Source organism: Pterocles gutturalis, unplaced genomic scaffold (genome assembly GCF_000699245.1).
Source record: "Pterocles gutturalis isolate BGI_N339 unplaced genomic scaffold, ASM69924v1 scaffold11573, whole genome shotgun sequence".
NCBI classification, from domain to species: Eukaryota; Metazoa; Chordata; class Aves; order Pterocliformes; family Pteroclidae; genus Pterocles; species Pterocles gutturalis.
Window position 1 is genome coordinate 24,709 of NW_010123398.1, and position 18,595 is coordinate 43,303.

The following is an 18,595-nucleotide window of genomic DNA, read 5'->3' on the forward strand; positions in this document are numbered from 1 at the left end:
CCCAGATTCCAAATGTCAAGCCCTGAAATGGCCTATTGAAATGATTAGTTAAAAATATCAGATTTGTATATATACATCCCAAGCCTGAACTGCAGAATATTTTGTTGTACTAGTCTTTAAAAGACAGATTAGTACCCCAAGAGAACTTGCGATCTGACCTGAAAAGCCGTAATGATCCTAGATTGTACATTTAAAATATCTCACAACCTGAAGACCAGATTTAATTAAGACTCTGGCATTGTAGCAGAAAAAGTGCTGCAGTTATTTATCCCTTTTCTGGTACTTTAGAATAGGTCAGACAAGTGCTTTTTATAGTGATGGTAAAGTTTACATGCTTTCACACAGGCATAAAAAAAATCATTTGCAAAAGTATTTGAGAAATGTAGCACCAAGTAGTTGATAAACTGTATTAGTAGCTGTACTAGTGTCTTCATTATCTCTGAGCAGGAAAAAACATTAAGTTAGCCTGTACTAGGTGATGACTACAGAAATTGTTTTCTGACAGTAAGTTTTCCTGCTCCAGTCAGAATGAAGTCTATGTCCTAATCCCTGCTCCATCAGGCAGAGTTATCATCTTGAGTCCTTCTATGCTATACTTACCAATTTGGTAGAGACAAGCACAGGGCAGGGGCAGGGATTTTTATTTTTAAGAAGGTGAATGAAATGCCCTGGGCTGCTCAAAAAAAAAACCAAAAAACAACACCAAACAAAACAAACTCCTTCCTCCTAGTACTTTGCCCAGGAAAACTGATTTTGCAACAGGGCTAAGAGATTTTTGTGAGGATTAAATAAAGCTCTCTTAATATGAAGGTTTTCATCACAATACCTGAATATAGTAATAATTCGATGGGATGTGAAGTCCAAAACTGCTGCTGTAATACTGGTATAGAGACTTGGCCTCAGTCAAAGCAAGAACAGAAGAGAGGGAGACGGACACTGAAATGCTGTAACTACTTAACAGTTTTTTCTAGCATATGTGGAGTGCATCTACGGATCATTTTGACTCTGCAATATCTCTCTGCTTAGTAATCACCACAGGATGTCGTTTTTATACACCGGATAATTAGAAATGAATAACTGTAGTGGTTACTGTATTTGCTACATCCAACAGAACTGCATGTAAGTAACTAGCAGTGCAGGTTTTCAGGTTTCTGAAGGTTCTAATTAGGGATGTTTTTCATATAATTTGAGATTGAATGGAAACCTTTACAATACCAAAACTAGTCTCAAAATTTTTTTAGATACAGCTTTTTAAAGCTGTACTAGTCAACATTACCTACAGGTGCTAAGAAAAAGCAACATTGACCTAGACTGAAATTACATTTAGTTCCTAAAACATTTGCAAGAAAAACCTAGAAGTTTCTGATCCTCATGAAAATTAGGGAAACTACCCTTCCTGTGCTCCCTCTAACAGAGAGGCAGAGAATGTAAGATATTTAAAATATTGTGACAAAGCTTTCAGTACAGGTTAATAAGTTCACTTTAGTAAGAGTTTGGACTGCAACAAGTGTATGCATTCTTACACTGAAGAGTTAAAATTTTGTCTTCACTGAGGAAAGAGCTCTTTACATTACAGATGTTGCCACACTGTTTTTGACAAACCAGGGAACAGCACAGTGTTCCCTTCACTCCTCGGACACTGTGTTCTTCTCCTAAGACTCAAGGACATCTTAAGAGCATTACTTCAAAGTAAACTGGAAAGAAACACATGATAATCCGAGTTTTGCCTGTATAACAATCGTTGGAGACGATATAAAAAGCAATTCAATCAGAACTAAAAAGTTGTTCCAATCTACACAAAGCTTACTCAACCCTAAAGCCCCTGAATCACTTTGCCAGCTCCCGTGAATTTCCAGGGGAAGGCAATGTACTCTTGGGTTCTCATGAAAGAAATATTTAGACTCAAATGTCAGCCTGCCACAAGACAAAGCACAGACTATTCCTTGTCTGCTCTTAACTGGTCTAAACACATGTGCAGTTGCCTCCCATGTTTAAGAATCTCCTTGAGCACTGGAAAGCTCTACAAAAAATGGTGCTACAGAAGTTGCTTGAGAACACAGAAGCTGAATGTGTTCCCTTACTAGAGGCACCACCCTACCTGTGCACCTGCATTTGTTAAAGATCATTTTTTTTCCAACTGCCACGAAAATTTTGAGTTCAGTTCTAGCAATAGGGTTGGCAGTGCAAGCATCAAATTATGAGTTCTGCAACAAGAAGAAAGTAAAGGCATACCTGTATTGTTCATGCAGCAACTTCTCCTGCATAACAGGGAAAAACAAGAAATTCTAAAGGAAACTGTTTTGAGCCTTTAAAAAAAAACAGGGAATGACTGGAAAAAATGAAATATCTTTTGACAGAAACAAACAAAAACGAGTCCAGAAACGTGTCCCTACAATATCTAACTGGAAACGTTCAACTCTATAACTGTACTCAAGCATTACAGCCACAATAATGCCTACAACACTGTGGAATGAGGATCCAGCTGGCTGAAAGTGAGGTAATAGTTTGTAATAGGTCAGAGTTCTAAAAAAGCACTTTTACATCTTACAAGTCCAAATAAAAAAAAAAAAAGGACACATTTCATACATGTTGGGCTTTCTCACCAGAACTGTACGATAATTAACTCCACACCAGGACCCTACCACACTAAGCCTTACTCATCTTCAATTATATGCTGCAGCAAAGATTTACCAAGCGACACCTAAACTTCAGTACAATATGAAACTTGATTCTTAAAACTTTATACACACAAAATATAAAATTACTGATCTAGGATGGGGTAGGGGAGAGGGATTCTCCTTCATGATACTTGGACTGAAAAACTAGTTTTCAGAGACTGCCACAAATATTATTCACAGTTTCTTGCTGTCAGGCTTTTTCAGCTACATCAACGTAGTACACAACAATACTGTTAAGTCCAATAACTACACTGGATGGACATTCTCGGGAATAAGAGAAACTAGTGACAAAAATTACCCGAAAGGCCTCCTCCTAATGACGTCTCGATTTTTACAGGGTTGCAGTTTGTCTATGTTACACGTCAATGTGATCTCAAAAGAGCAGCAGGAGAAAGATTTTAAACCTTCTCTCCTGTCCAAGTGATCCAAGTAACATAAGCATCCACTTACCAGAAATAACATGAGAAACAAGGCTTTTGTTACAAAGACAGCAGTGAACCACACCTTCCCACACCAAAATATGGTCAACCAGGGATTTTGGTCATGCAAACTGCTGGTCAGCAGAAAATTAAGCATGCTAATGGACAAACATTAATTCCAATCATATATTTAAAATTATCCCAAATACTACTAGTTAGCTACACTGAAAGCGCCTGTAAAAAATTTGTAGTGAAAAATGAAACAAAACATTAGTGATCACTGCAGCACTTAGAGTGATACTAGTCTTACATGATGCATCACCTTCGAGAAAATACATTAGATGGGACTTTGAAACAAAAAGTTAACATTAAAAGGTGCACCTGAATATTACAGACTAAATTTACAAAACCTACAATAAGGTAAAATATATATCTTTTGAATATTCAGCAGCTTTTTTTAAAATTTGTTTTTATTTTTTGAGAGGCTCATGAAATTTTAAAAAGGGACCACTAACTAATCTCAACCATGCTTCACAAAACAATAATGGCTATTTTATATTGCAGTTACCAATGTAATGCAATTAGTGCTTAAAAAATAATCTACACTTTTTTTCTTTTTTTTTTCCTTTTTAAACAGAGACCTTTGGAGGAAATATGGTTGTTCAAAAGCTTCTTGAAAAAGAAAGACTACCTGAATATTAAGTTATCACAGATCAAGTGTTGTGTTGAAAAGCTTTGCAGACATGAGTATTACAATCTTCAGGTCTCAGGACATTTAAACTGAGAAAGTTACGCGTTTGGTTTGTTGTTTGCTTTTTTTTTTTTTTAAATCCACTTTCTAACCAAAGCAAATAAAGAGTACTCAGCTTCTCACTATCTATTTACAATTCTTAGCCTACAGTCTGAAATGACAAGACAAATTCTCTCTTAAAACTGCAGCATTAAAGGGTAGGCACACCATTCTTCTGCTGCACGATTGTCACCCACTTAAACATACACATACAAAATATTTAGGTTCGTAAAATGAGCACTCCATGTACACTAGTGACAAGTTTTATAAAACTCATGTTGCTTAAATAAAGACAACTGCAAAAGCTTAAACCTCTCTGAACAGTAAAACTGTTACATTTTTTTTTTTTTGAAGTTGCAGCAAACTTTCTACCAAAACCTCCAACAGCAGATGAAACCACACATTTAACTGCACCTTTATTGCAATGACCAGATAAACTGGAATGTATTGCAGAGTCTACATACTGCTACTGAGCTTCAACTGCTTTAAATACCAAGATGACAACTAGAGAGCTACGAGGAACCAGGATTTAAGTAAACAAAACCAAAATATACTTGGGGCCAAACGCCCTGTCCGTTTCAAGAATGAGCAGTGCATATTTAAAACAACAGCAATGGTGTGCCTAACCTTTGAAAATATGAAGTTGCTTGGGAGGGGGAGAGGCTAATAGGATCAACTGTTCCTGAAGTCATTCAGCATCCCTAGGGCTATCTAGGCCACCCTCCCACGAGCTTTGAGAAACCACTTTCAATCTCCGACATCACTTAATGCTCTCATACAAAAACTCCAATGCTTCTTTCAGTTGTGCAAATGGGAAAAAAACGGTAATTCTAACTACCTTTTGCACAGATTAAGACCAAATTGTTTCTACCCGAAGAACCAGCAATCCCAATTTGGTCACATGGTGGTAAATCCAGTAAACTCCACCTAGTTACTGACCACTCCCACAGAAAGTATCAAAGATAAAAACTTCTGTACAAAACTTATCCTGGATCTCCATATAATGGTAACGATATCACCATATTGAGAAAAAAAAAAAAAAAAAAGGATCTGTGGTTTACGGAGTGCTTTTATGGTGTTTAAATGCTTATTCTAGCATGTGCTAAACCACTACCAAAATAGATTAAATAAAAACAACAAAAAAAGCAGGACTTAGATTAATTCCTGCTACTGGCAACTGTAATATTTAAAAAGGAAACACCCATTTATTGAGTGTTCGACCCTGACAGTATTACAGATAGATATGATGCAGAGCCTGAATTAGATCAGGCTACCAGTGTTTTACTTCTTCCCTGAACATTAACAAGCTCCTTCACTAATGTGGATATTTGGGCAGACTACTGAGGTTGTAACGTTTGAGATCACTGTTTGTGGGCTTTTTAAAATTTTTTTGCAATATCACAGTAGTTTGTTACACAAATCCCCCTTCCCCAGATTAGAGTCATTTAAACTAGTTGGAACCACATAGTTTAGTAAACTCAGAATCAAGTCTGTAAAAAGCATAAAGGTCACAAAGAACCATAGTTCTGCTATAATGAGGCATACCCTAATACATCATTTAGTGTACCCTGACTGCTCCTGACTGTGAGAAGCTTGTCTTCCATGAGATAAGGCTACATCCTCGAGCAGGTGAGTCTAAATATCACCCTTCAAAAATATCAAACAAAATTACAGCAAAGGTAGTGTTACAAATAATTAACTGACATATTCTGAAGGTAGCATATGTACGTTTTCCCTCCCCTCCCCTCCGGGTGAGCACTAAGCAGACAGTGAATGGTATGTATGTATAATTTAGAACTAACATAGTGGAGAACGTCATTAGACCCAATTGATTATCCATTGAATAAACAAATCTCTGAGGTTCAAGAGAGGTACCATTCCTAAATAACTTGATTTAGCTTAGATCTTTCAATCAACTGGATCAAAGAAAAGGAGGGGAAAAAAAGATTTCTGAAACATTTTGAAGAATGACAGTCTGATTCTCATTCAGAAAAAAAAAAAAAAAAAGTCTGGTTTTAAGAAAGTATCAGTTTAACAAAGTGGACTTATTTGTATGAAGGCAGACATGAAAAATCCAACACCAGAAGTTCAGAGAGGCTCTACGGGCAAGATGTCCACTTCCACAGATCTGCATTCTTAGTGAGGTAACTTAACTCTCTATTACAGAGAAACATGCAAAAGGCAAACAAAATAAAATAAGAAAAAAGGGGGTAGTGGGCAGGTGAAGGAGGAAAACTGCGCCATACCAGGCTAGAAAAATTTACAAATGTGACATTCAGAGCACACCTTTCACCTGTATCCACACAAGTCTATGCTAAACTGCAAAGCCAAGAGCACTGCAGTAAATAGGAGAATCAGGTGCGCTCAGTGGTGGTTGAATTATGCAGTAGTGCTCACCCAGTTTGCAAATTGGCACTCTACAACATCCCTACTCATCTTTCAATTCATTCGCACTTTGTGCTGCTTCTCCCTGGGGATCTAATTCAATTTTTACTGAAACATCCTGCCCCTCCGACCTCATTAATTTCATTTTTTTCTTTGGAGGGTTTTTCAAAGTGCCCAGCCTCTCTTTAACTTTGTACTCCAGTGTACTGTGGGGGATCCCATAAATACTCTGAGCTTTGGAAACGCTCATTTTCCCACTCATAACCACAGAGATTGCTTCCTCCAGTATCTCACTGTTGTACTGTCTGTATCTCCCTCTTTTCTTCCTAGGTTGCTTGGAGCCAGGATCTCCCTCTTGATCTGAGGTGGGATACGGCTGTCCAGAGGTAGACTGCTCAGCATCTGAGCCCCAGGAATCTGGTCCAGCTTCCAGCAAATTTCTCCTGTTTTGTTTTGGAAGGATAGCCCTTAACTTTTTGCTAAGCGCGCTCTCCGTTTGTGAACCCATTACCAAAGAGCTATAGCTGTACTGGTCACCAGTGCGGGACTCCCATGAAAGGTCCATGCCTCGAACTTGTGGTATCTTTAAATCCACAGGAGACGAATGGCTCACGTCCTTTTTCCCATCCTGTTTATTTTGAAGTGCCATTTTTTGAAAGGCAGTGTTTTCTGTAAGAAAAGGAAGGTCACTGATGTTGCTGAGTGCACCATTTCCCCTGAATTTCATGCGGCTGAAATTGAATTCGTAGTGTGGTTTTGCCCAAGAAGCCTCCCTGGATAATATTAAGTGCTGTCCATGATTCTGTAGTCCAGACGGCCCATGGCTGGCAGCCGTAGAAAACTGGTTTCTGCTCAGCAGTTCTTCACTAATCTGGAGTGATCGAGCCAGCGGTACTTTAAGAGATGTGGAGTGGCCATAACCTTCCCTGGTTCCATCCTGCAAGCTTCTTGGAGGTACCCCATCACCACTCTGTAGTCCCTCCGGATGGTGCTGGCTGGGTCTCCCAGGTCGCCTAATTGGATGGAAGGAAACTGATGTGAGCAGGACTTGCACAGGTAGGGAGGGATGGGTGAGGGGGCCACTCCTTTATTAGAAGGCCTTGCTTGGGTAACATCACTTTTTGTGTTATTTATTTTTCTCTAAATTTTTTTTAATTCAATTTTTTTTTTTTAAAGTCTCAGCATCAGTCAGTTTTAAAACTTGTTCGCAAAAAAGGAGAAGCTTTTTGGGCAAAGAAAAACGAAACCTGTTGGCTGGTCTCTGGTTGGGTTCACAAATTCTCGGAGTAGAAAAGACTTCGCGCAAGTGTCTGAAAATAGCACCTTAATTACAAAGTAGTAATCAATCTCCATAGATCTACACACAACTGTGTTACTGGTGTGACGTTACCACTAAACAAGTACAGTAATAAAAGAGTAAGCCAAAGTGCAACATATTCAACATGCAAATATGACTGCCATCTGCAATACCTACACATAGATGGAAACCTTGGATGGTGTTCGCTTACATCATATTGAAGAATTGCTGCTCAGGATAAAAAAATGCTTAGCAAGCCTCAAAGATATTTGCTTGACTTCCCTTAAGCACCAAATATGAAAGCTGGGATACTGAAGGTCACAAAGGAAAACTCTACATTACACTAGACTTACCAAATCACTCTCTTAACAACTAATTGCATATATACATGTCCCTGATTCTCATTCGATATACAGCATGGCTAGGAAAAAAAGATCTAAGCTCCAACCATCATTCAGATCAAGGGTTAGTAGCAGAAAAAGCAATGTGTATTTTTACCATTTTCCTTTCGTCACAAGTCTTCTCTCTATGACACAATCTTCTTTCTATGACACAAAGTACTACTACTGCAGATAAACACGTGTATTTTAATATTTTGCTTGCTTAGCCCCCTGTAGTAACTAAGTCACACTAGTTTCAAAATCCACCCCCAAACTTTTCAATGTTCAACGTACAGATTAATGAAGAGTGATTCTATTTTAAAGCCCTGGGACGCTATACTGATGTAAAGCCTTCTAGCTAAGTCAGCGTTATTTAAGGATAGGATACATACTACTGAAAAGCTACATTATTCTTTTTAACGTTACATTGGGATTAAAAAAAAAAGTCTTTAGAGAGAAGACATTCACTGAAAGGACCTGGCATGTAACATACACAGCACTTGATACATATGCTGACAGCTTCTCTCCAGGATAGGACAGGTCATACTTGAAGTGGGTAAGGAGTCAACAAGGATTCAGAACAAAATCCTGAGAAATGAATGAAAGTTTGCTGTTCCAGAGAACTCCCTCAAGAAATGGGCAGTCTCTGCCCCTTCTACAGCACATATCAGCATCAGAATGTGCAACAGTGATTCTACACCTAAATAAAGGTCATATTGACAGCTAACTAGGACAGAGGATCGCACCTGATGTCGTTGACGCTAAACAGACTGCAGTCACCCTCATCTACCACACACCTGTACAAGTAACCACAGGTGCCAGTATGCCGCATCCTCTCCAGACTCACAGAATGGATCAGGACCGTGCCAAATGCTGGCCCTGTCATCCCTGTGTGTCGGACTTTGGCCCTCACTTGATACACAAACAAGGGAACAAATAATAAATACACAGCCTCGGTGGCTTCTGCTACCTTTCTAGGAAAATAAAGCTGGAAATAACCTGTTCAGCACTGAAAGAGAAGAGCTGGCAGGGAAGGTTTATGTTAAAGAACTACGAAAAAGTATTAGGACTAACTTTTAAACAAGGATTGATGTATTTTATTAATAGAAATATTAAATGGAAAAAAATCTTGAAAGGAGAAATCTGAGACAGTAACATTTTTCCAAAGAGAAATGCAAAAGTTAAATCAATTGTTAGCAGTACATGGGATTGGTGGTGGTGGGTTGTTAGTTTAAAATTTCAAGTTTTTCAAAGGCTATTGTAAAGCCAAATGCAGAAATTAAATAGCAGTTTAAATCTTATACTGTTTCCGTGCTTCACTAAAAAAAAAAAAATTACTTGTTCACAGTAGCTTCAAGATAAAATTCTCCCATCAACATTCAAAATCCCTCTTACTCCCAGTCAGCCTCTCCAGTACAATTAACTCAATCCTAGCTAAATGTAAGGGTTTCTAAATGTATACAAATTGTGACCATTAGAAATATGAAACCTAGAAGAATTTTTTTGACATAACATTCTTTCACACCTTGAACTAAGTAAGGCAAGAGTAGTATGCCACATTCTTTATAATTAAAAAACAAAACAAATAAACCCCAAACCTTGTCCAGTGCTACAGAATAGGTGCAAATCCAAAAAGCCATATTTAAAGTTTTCTGAACTACCAGACAGACACCCTCCCCCCACCATTTTTCTTTTTTTAAGTTGTGGTTTATGGTAGGAAATATGAACAAGGAACATTCAGTGATTCAAATCTTACTCAGTTTGGTTCATCACCCAAATCACTGCTACCCCTAAAATAAACTTTCCTGTTAGCTAACTTTCCCCTAAGTGAAATGAAGTCTAAATTATATTGCAAAGCCTCCACGGACATCACATCACTAAACCCAAGCAGGTAATGGAAAGATCTTTGGCTAAGTACAAATTGGACAAAATATTAGAGTTCTTAACTGCAACTTAAGCTTGTCTCAGTTTGCAGCAACTCTTATTTGGCAGATGGGGTGAAGGTATTTGCCAAAGATACAAACTGAAAAACAGATTACTCCAGAGGGTTAACACCAAAAGTAAGTTAAAATTAACAGGAAGTAAGCACACATTTTTAGTAAAAAACAGTTTTAAAAGGTCATAGTAAGTTGCTTTCTCTTACCCATTTCCTGGAGTACTGGAGCACCCTGGAGAATGACTCAGGGAAGTGCTACCGGCACAAGGACTCTTCTTAGTGGATAAATCAAGCACACCGTCTGTAGAGACAAAAGAATGACTTCAGTGTTTGAAGAAGCAGGATCAGCCACGTCGTCCCTTGACAAAACAAGTCTTTTGGGCTTAAGTTACATTTAGCACACAGCATTTTCTATTTTATTTTTAAACAAACTAAGGCTTGGATTTGTTTGCAATTTGGCTTACAAGTGACTTCAACATAAGTCACAACAAAAATTGCAAAATTAAAAGTGCATCTGTTAAAAGCACCAGAGAATAAAAGATGACCTACAAATGACAGTTCAGGATACATCACAGACTACCACATAACTAACAGTCAGTGGTCACAAAATGAGACAGTCTTCAAATTCCTGAGACATCTCCCCCCCCTTAAAGGGAAGCCAGTATTTGAATTTTTTTTTTGATCCAAATCTCTGGAGGAAAATTCATTGACAATTTCATATTGGAAACTCGCTTTCAAATGAACGCACATACCTAAATGTGGGACTCCTCTCCTGGCAGCTAAGCTTCATCCTTTTTTCCATGCCTCCCATGGGTCCCTACTGGCAAAACTGCTGCCTTTCCCCCTCTCTACTGTGCCATTTTACTTCCTCTCTTCTATATACCAAATTGTTTTTCCGGCTAGACTGCTTCATCCATTCTCACTAATGGCACTTCCTCACGCTCACCCGTGCTCCTCTGCAAGCCTGTATGTAAACTCTGCATTTCTAGGCAACAGAAAAGGGACCATTTTTTGCCTTGCTCCCACTGCACTGAAACAACTTGACATTCTGGTCATTTTAGTAAGCACAACATTGCCATAGACAGTACAGCCATCTGAAATTCCTGGAAACTCTGAAACAAGGAATTCATGAGGCAAAGATAAATGAAACTTGTTGGCAAGGTAAACTAGAGACATTTCAGAGCTCCTCACTCATTCCATCTAATCAAGTAAATACCACCCAACACAAGAACAATGTAAGATGGCTTTCAGATTGCTTAAAGTTCTCATTTGACATATGGAGAAAAAACATGATAAACAGTGAACTAGAATTAACTTAGGGAAAGCTGTTCCACCCACTGCATTTGGGAACATACCATAACCCAAACTTAAGCAAGCAGAGAATTCAGTCTTCCTTCTGAACCACACTTATGCAGCCACAAAATACAGAGACTGGATCAAGTAGCACCTCCTTTTGAAGAGGCCATATTAAATAGCACAGGCTGCTGCCAACGGTACCTGCATCCAAGCTTCCTCTGTCAAAAGGGTCACTGCAACCTAGAAGCACCTAAGGGCAAGTAGGACCAGACTCTTACACCACAGAGCAGTTTACAACTAGCTGCATTCCTCTCAACCCTCTAGAACAAAAATATAACAAAAAGCACCAGTAGCAGCCTTTCACAACAGCTTCTTAAATCTCTCATCAACGTTTGGCAAAACCTCTTCCCAATTACACCGAATGTAAATTGGAAAAAAATAATTACATCAGTAATATGTAATAAACAGATTATTACATAAGTTAATATGCACATGTTCTAATTCCTTAACAATTCTAACTCCATAACAAGTGTTATGAACACTGTAAATTATCTTAAAGCTTTTTTGTCACATCGTAGCTAAAGAACAGTTCACGTAAAGGCTTAAGTGAACTTAGTAAGTGTCCAGACACTCAAGCTACACATTGTTGCACACACACAAAAATTAACCTTTCAACAAAAGGCTTCATGAACATATGTTCAAGGAATAAAGGGATACCTACAATTCTGTAGAAGCTAGCAAAAGGCTTTTTTTTTTTAAGGCACCTTTTCCACCTCAGGATGGACAGCCTACATTGTATTTGGAAGAATGATTTCAGACACTCACTAATAAATTTCTAAAGAAGGGTAAAGGGGCTAATTTAAATCCTATCAGTAGGATAAACTTATGATAACCTCTATTCAACAGTTTCAGAAAAAAAAAACCCCAACATTCACATACTATAACCTCTCACAGAATTTGCTTGTTAAAAAACATTTTGAAGGAAAGCAAAGTTTTCAAATTAAAACAAGCTCTGCAAGACTGTTTTAAGTTACTCAATCTGTGCTCTGCAACACAAGTCTATTTTTAAAGTAGAAGAGAGACATTTCTTCCAAATGCGTAAACCTGGAAGTTTTGTACAGTTCATGGGTATCATATTTTTACAGCCTTCACAAAGCAATTTCTGAGACTTTTAAAATATACTGTTCTCACGCTATGACCAGAAAGAAAATAAAACAGTCCTTCAGTCAGACTGTGTACTGATTTTCAGAAAGGAGACAACACTGTGGTTTTCATGACCACATGAACTTGTCTTATCTATTTTGGCAGACTGTTTCTTGATACTTCGGCAGTGCTGTGCAGCAGTAACAGCACACTTATCCCCAGAGTCTGGAGCATGTCCATCCCCTTTGCTCCTCTTCAGAAAAACTACCCGTGTCTATGGACTACGTTCTTTCAAAAACTCTTCTCTCTGAGCCACATCTAGCTAGTCACTATTTTATTGTAAAAACATCTACTGCTTTTCCACTTCACATTTTATATGAAAGTGCAAGCTTCTAATTGTCTGGTTTTGCAAGAAGAATGCCATTAATGGATTGCCATAGGATGCAAGACACTGACAAGAGTCCTACCTTGTTCACTAGGTTCTGACTGAGACTTTCTGACAGTAAGGTCCAGAGGTGAGTCTTGGTCAGCCATGAGAAGTTTGCTGAGCACAGGGTTCTGAGCAGTTGCAGCCGTGGGAGAGGAGGTGACCAGAGATGCTTTCAGCAGGCTTTGGTTCTTTGTGCTATTGGGCTGGCTGGAGTCCTGAGTAGAGCTATTTTTTGAGGTATATTCAGCAGCAAACTGTCGGATCATTCGCTGCATGATCTCACGGGCCACTAGGGGAATATTGGGGTCAGAGACCCTAGGACTGTCTGTAAATATTAGAGATTTTTTTTTTTAAGGAGGCACTTTAAGTAAAACAGCTTTTATATTAAGTCATTGTTTATAAAAAAAAAAAAAATAGGAAAAAAATAAAAGCCAAAAATAAAATAGTCTCTGCAGAAAATGTACTTTAGTCTTAGAATACCTGAACAAGAAGCATTGCTAATTCTGGTATAACCTTCCCAAAATAAACAGTCTCCTAAAAGAAATACTCAATCTCATCTTTTGTTTTCAAATATAGATATAATCGATCAAACATTTAAGAGGTGTGGAAATGGAAAGGAGAACTAGACCCATGAAGAAAAGTACCAAGTAATGAAACTCATTACAAAAAAATTGAACAGGTTATTCAGTGGAAGAATTGAGCAACTTACCTGCAGCTATAGAAGGGGAGAAAGGAGAATAAAGTTACAGCAGTCCCCTACAAGTTTACTGAGAAATAAAGCCCTATAGTTCTGATTCTTCAAAATAATTCACATGAAGGTCAAACGTTCAAGTGTCTTCCATCCCATCCTATCTACTCCTTTCAATATTTCTGTCATTATAATCAACGCAGCATCAGGTATTACCCAAAGAACTTTCACATATACAAAAAACAAAGATGTGTCACACGAAAACTAATTCTATTTCTAGAAGAGCTGATAAATAATTAGTTAGAAATGTGAAGTGGAACATGTAGACATTCCAATTTATTTATATGAACTAGTGTAAAAATAACAGAGGTATCTGGGGATGTGGGCAATCAAAAAATATACTGGCAAAAATCACTATTTTAGACCACGATGTAAAAGCAAATCTGTAAATCCTAAATCACAGAAGCTAAGTTCTGCCTCTTCACCTCAAACACTGATTGTGTTCTCTGCTCAAATTAGTTTTGTTTTTTTTGAAGAAAACAAAACAACCCAAGACCAAACCAAACAAAAAAACCACACCAAAACAACAACGAAAAAACCCAACACACTACAACCACACAACAACTCCAGAAATAGCTCAAAAGGTTTGATTTTCTATTTCTGAAGAAATGTTCAAAGAAAATTGTGCAGTAGAAGACCAAATAAATCTTTAAAAGCAGCTGTCAAAATGGAACAATAGAAAGGTGTTTACTTCCTCTTAAAAAAAAATTGCCCAGGTTGAAAGGTAATCTATTGAGATTGAACTATTACAAGCATTAGCAAAATCTTCTGTGGGACATTTCAGTGTTAGATTTGCCTTTTGCTGCCATTTTTGACAAAAATGCATCAATCAAACAAACCAGCTTTAGTATATCTGCAAAGGATGATTGACATGAAGGTTTGAGCACAGTTGCCCACAAAGCAGAGAGCAGCAGTAAACAGCTACTGTGTTTCTTGATGGAAAACTATATTGAGCTCTAAATACTTATCAAGCCCAAATTCCTTCCTGTCAAGGAGAGCCTTCTAAATCTAATACCTTACACAATCACCATGTATATTCTTACAGGGTATAATAGCTGTAAACTTCCAAGATGTTTATGTAAATACGTAATAATTTTCTTGTAAAATCTGCAGGATGTTTTACTGTTGCTAAGGATGAGACACGAGAGTTCTAAGAAGCCACCAAGAGATGAGGCAAACTTAAATTTAGGTACACTTATATTCTCACTTTCTTCCCAAATGGTCCACAAGGACACAAGCTTGGAGAAGTGTGGAGGCTTTTTTCCCCTATAGTGACACTTCTTTCACTTTCTAACCTGTCTACTACAACCTGTTGAAGGACATATGAAAGGCTCTAGGGAAGCCCAGAAGGGCACAAACTGATGGCAGTTACCAACTATTTGACACGTGCTTGTAGCATATACCAGTGGCACTGGCAGGAATATGGGACCTGTCTTCTGAAGACGAATCATGCCTTTACTGTGTACCCGTGTCCATATGTCCAATTCAGTAACGCTTGCAGCTGAACATATTTCCAAATTCAGGGAGAAAAATATTATACATGCTTACAGTCATGCATCACTGTAATCTGCAACTTCAAAGAATCAGCACAGAGTGATTATAGAGACCTTCCTAGCGCCGCTCAAGATAAACTCAATTTTCAAGTAGAATGGTAGTTGCCTACCATATTAAAGGCTTTTTGCTTAATATAAAGCCTGAATGCTAGGGACTTAAGCTGTTCCAAAGCGAATGGAAAATATTTGCTGATGCCTTTGCAGCATCACCTGAAGTCAACCACATATTTATTTTGACTCCATGTGTCTAGGCTTTTTGAAAAAAAAATAACAAACAAACCTAAAATTAACTAAAACATAGAAATTCTCAGATATTAAGAATACAGCAAATATTTATCAGCTATAAATAGTCTAAAGCAGTACCTCTGCACTTTAAAAGCTTAATAGCTTTTGTCTATTTCATCTATAATTAAATCTTTGAAGGGCAGTATCAAACAAAAAAAAAATATCATTTCATTAAACCATCAAAAGAAGGTCCTATCCTGCCAGAAGGTAAAGGTAACAGACAACGAGGTACTACCACTCTGCCTTCTCTGGAAAGTTTGAATATTTGAAAGACACATTACTGAGTCAGAGTGCCATGGGCATAAAGCAGAGCAAAAGTAGGAAACCTGTTCATAAAGTTTGCTGATCTTGCTAATTACCTATGTATGTGAAGTACATAAGTGCATGTCCTTGACATGCAACAGGCATCTATTGACAGAACATCTGCATTTTCTGTGATCTGCCTGGGGTACAAAATACCAGTCTCAAATGTTACTGTCAGTGAGGATGGAAAGAAAAAAAAGAACTAATTGCTGGCATGAAGCCAGGAGAGCTCAGCATCTCTGAGCAATGTAGGAGCTGCCAGTCTGTGTGTCCTCTTCGGTATGACAGTGCCTGCGGATCTTATGGCAGTGGCATGAGTTAGAATAATCTTTTGAGCAATCTAAATACAGTCAAGCTTGACAACAGTGCATTAAGAATTCAGAACTGACGTCCTGCAAGGCTTCTTCCCCTCCCTTATTACTCTTGCATCAAGCACAGCTTTGCCAGAGGAAGGAAAGCAAGAGTATATTTAAAGGAAAAAAAACAACCATTCTCAAAGATTCTTAGACACTTTAAGTGACTTGGTTATCTTCATTCTGTGTATCTGACCATGGACAGCATTAAAGCCCCCATGAGCACACTGCAACACCTGACAGTAGTTTTCCAGCAATTAAGAATGCACTTCTAATAAGACACATACACCAGTCATACATAAAAATTTAAGCTCTATGTTAAAGGGATGAAGTCTTTAATAAACAATTTGGAAGTGATGGAAGTGCATTTTTTTTCCCTCACACCAGAAAAGTTATATGGGAAAAAAAAGTATATTTTCTCTATTTTTTTTGTTTTCTTAAATGCCTTCTGAATTTAGATAGACAGGACAAATTTAAAAGCAAAAGGAAACACTAACCTTGAAAGCAAAAAAACCCACACTACTGAAAAGGAAGACTTGGAATAAAAGCACTATCTTGACCATCAGTGGTAATGCCATAACTATCCTTCCTACCATCCTACATGCTTCTATACTTTATGCAATACATCATAATGTATAGTTTGTATTTATTCATTTGAGTCATAAAAGAAAGGCTAAAGATAATGTTATCTACTTAAAACACCTTTAAATATTTTGGTCACTGGGAGGAAGGGCTGAGGATGGCTACAGTAATTTCTAATTTGTTAAACTGAAGCCCCACATTGTCCCCCAGCAGACAGGTTGAAATTACTGATTTGGCAGATTTTTCTCACACATGGGTTAGACTGATAAGTACAATGTACTTTCATTCAGGATGCATTTGGAAGCAACCTCTGGATTCCCATTTCTCAGATTGGTAGAAACAAGTGAAATGAGTTTTGTGTCTTCCTAAGAGCACAGTTTAACTGACATAACTCTCCAGAAGAGGTTTATGGGATTTTCTAGCATTGAGCTACTCTCATTATCCTCAGCATATTCTACAGTACTGATTTTCCAATTCGTTTGCTGATCATATTTCAAATTCCCCATATATCCCCCTTTAGCACTATTCCAACAATATTTTATACTGTGGATTACTGGGGATGGGGCAGGTAATCACTACAGACCATATTGAAAAGACTGCTGCCCTTAAAAGAAAAACTGCATGTGTACACATCTAATTAAAATAATTAAAAAAAAAAATACTCACCTACTACCACCACTTCCACTTGTCCCTTCTTCCAAACAGCCCACTCATCTAAACATTGGTTTCAGGGGAGTAGTTCTGCTACTACTGAATGAACCAAGTCATTCCTCCAAAAGTGCAAAACACCAGTGTTCTTATGGAGAGATTTGTTTTAGGGTTAAATATGTTATACTCTCCCAAGCCCACACTGCTGTATCGCTACATTATTTGAGAGTCAATTTTTACTCTTGATAAATATATATATACACACACATACACATATATATATATATAAAGACGACAACCAAAAAATCCTGAACATACAATGACAACTTGAAGGTCAGAACTTTGATACCTGCATTGCATGCAAAAAGACCAGCAAGAGAGACCATTTCCTCCCCCCCATTAAAACTAACCTTTTCTGTAAAAGACTGCATTGAGGAACTCTTCCGCTTGCCTTTCAAAACGAATGATTTTTGCTTGCTCTTGTCTAAGCAGAGCTTCTTGTCCAGCTTCCAAGGCTGGCTCATCCAGACTGACTAAGTGTTCCTGCAAAGATATTTAATACTTGTAAGACTTTTCCTCCAAAATGAATAAAGTTCCTTAGACATTAAATATTTTACTAAATTCAAAACCTTGTTAGGTACTCAGCAAAGAGCTGAATCTATTAAAATCAGAGCTCGATTTTTGACTGCTCCAGAACATTGTACTTTGTCCTGTTTTCTTGTTGTAAATGAAGCAGAAGCCTGTAAGAATTGAGAACATCATGGCAAAAATTAGAGCCCAGTATAGAGAAGATTTAGATATTTTACAACATTCGACTGCAAAACTCTTATCTAGCACTCATTCTGTGGCTATTACTTTTACTTCCAAGAAATAACTGCTGAAGGCAAAGCACAGAAGGTACTCCTTACTCTACTCAGCATTCATGCAAACTGAGCAACAAATGACAAAGCATTAGCAACAAACAGGGCCCTTCATGAAAAGGCTCAGTAGTAGCTACTTTCAAGTGAAATAAACTTGTTAGCCGCTTACAACACCCACAATGAATTAAAATTCATTCTGTCTCTTACAACTGGAAGCAACTGAGTTATCTCAAGAATACTTCAAAACAAGTGTTTTAACTAGGATAATTAAATTGTGTGAGATGCCAGGATAAATTACTCATTTTAAATACAACTCAAGAAACTAGAAGACAATGGTTACAAAAATATGAAATCTAAATGCTTGGATTCCCCTCCAGACACACACCCCTTTTCTTATTTCTTTCACTTTAATTAATGCCTTGCTCCTGCTTAGGAGAACAGTCTCCTTCCTGGCCCTCTCCCTCCACTTTCATTTTAAACTACATTGAAGTTACCTGTATTTACCTACT

At 37.8% G+C, this 18,595-nt stretch overlaps 1 protein-coding gene across 1 annotated transcript in view; it reads right to left on the reverse strand.

Annotated features, from left to right (window-relative positions):
- Positions 1–6,315: 6,315 nt before the first annotated feature.
- Positions 6,316–18,595, reverse strand: part of LCOR (ligand dependent nuclear receptor corepressor) — a 21,126-nt gene continuing 8,846 nt past the window's right edge. The window contains exons 2-5 of the mRNA XM_010077892.1: positions 17,637–17,769; positions 12,792–13,079; positions 10,093–10,186; positions 6,316–7,285 (exon numbers count right to left, since the gene is read on the reverse strand). Of these exons, the coding sequence (XP_010076194.1) occupies positions 6,316–7,285; positions 10,093–10,186; positions 12,792–13,029 (1,302 nt within the window). The 5' untranslated portion in view covers positions 13,030–13,079; positions 17,637–17,769. The remainder of the gene's footprint in view (positions 7,286–10,092; positions 10,187–12,791; positions 13,080–17,636; positions 17,770–18,595) is intronic.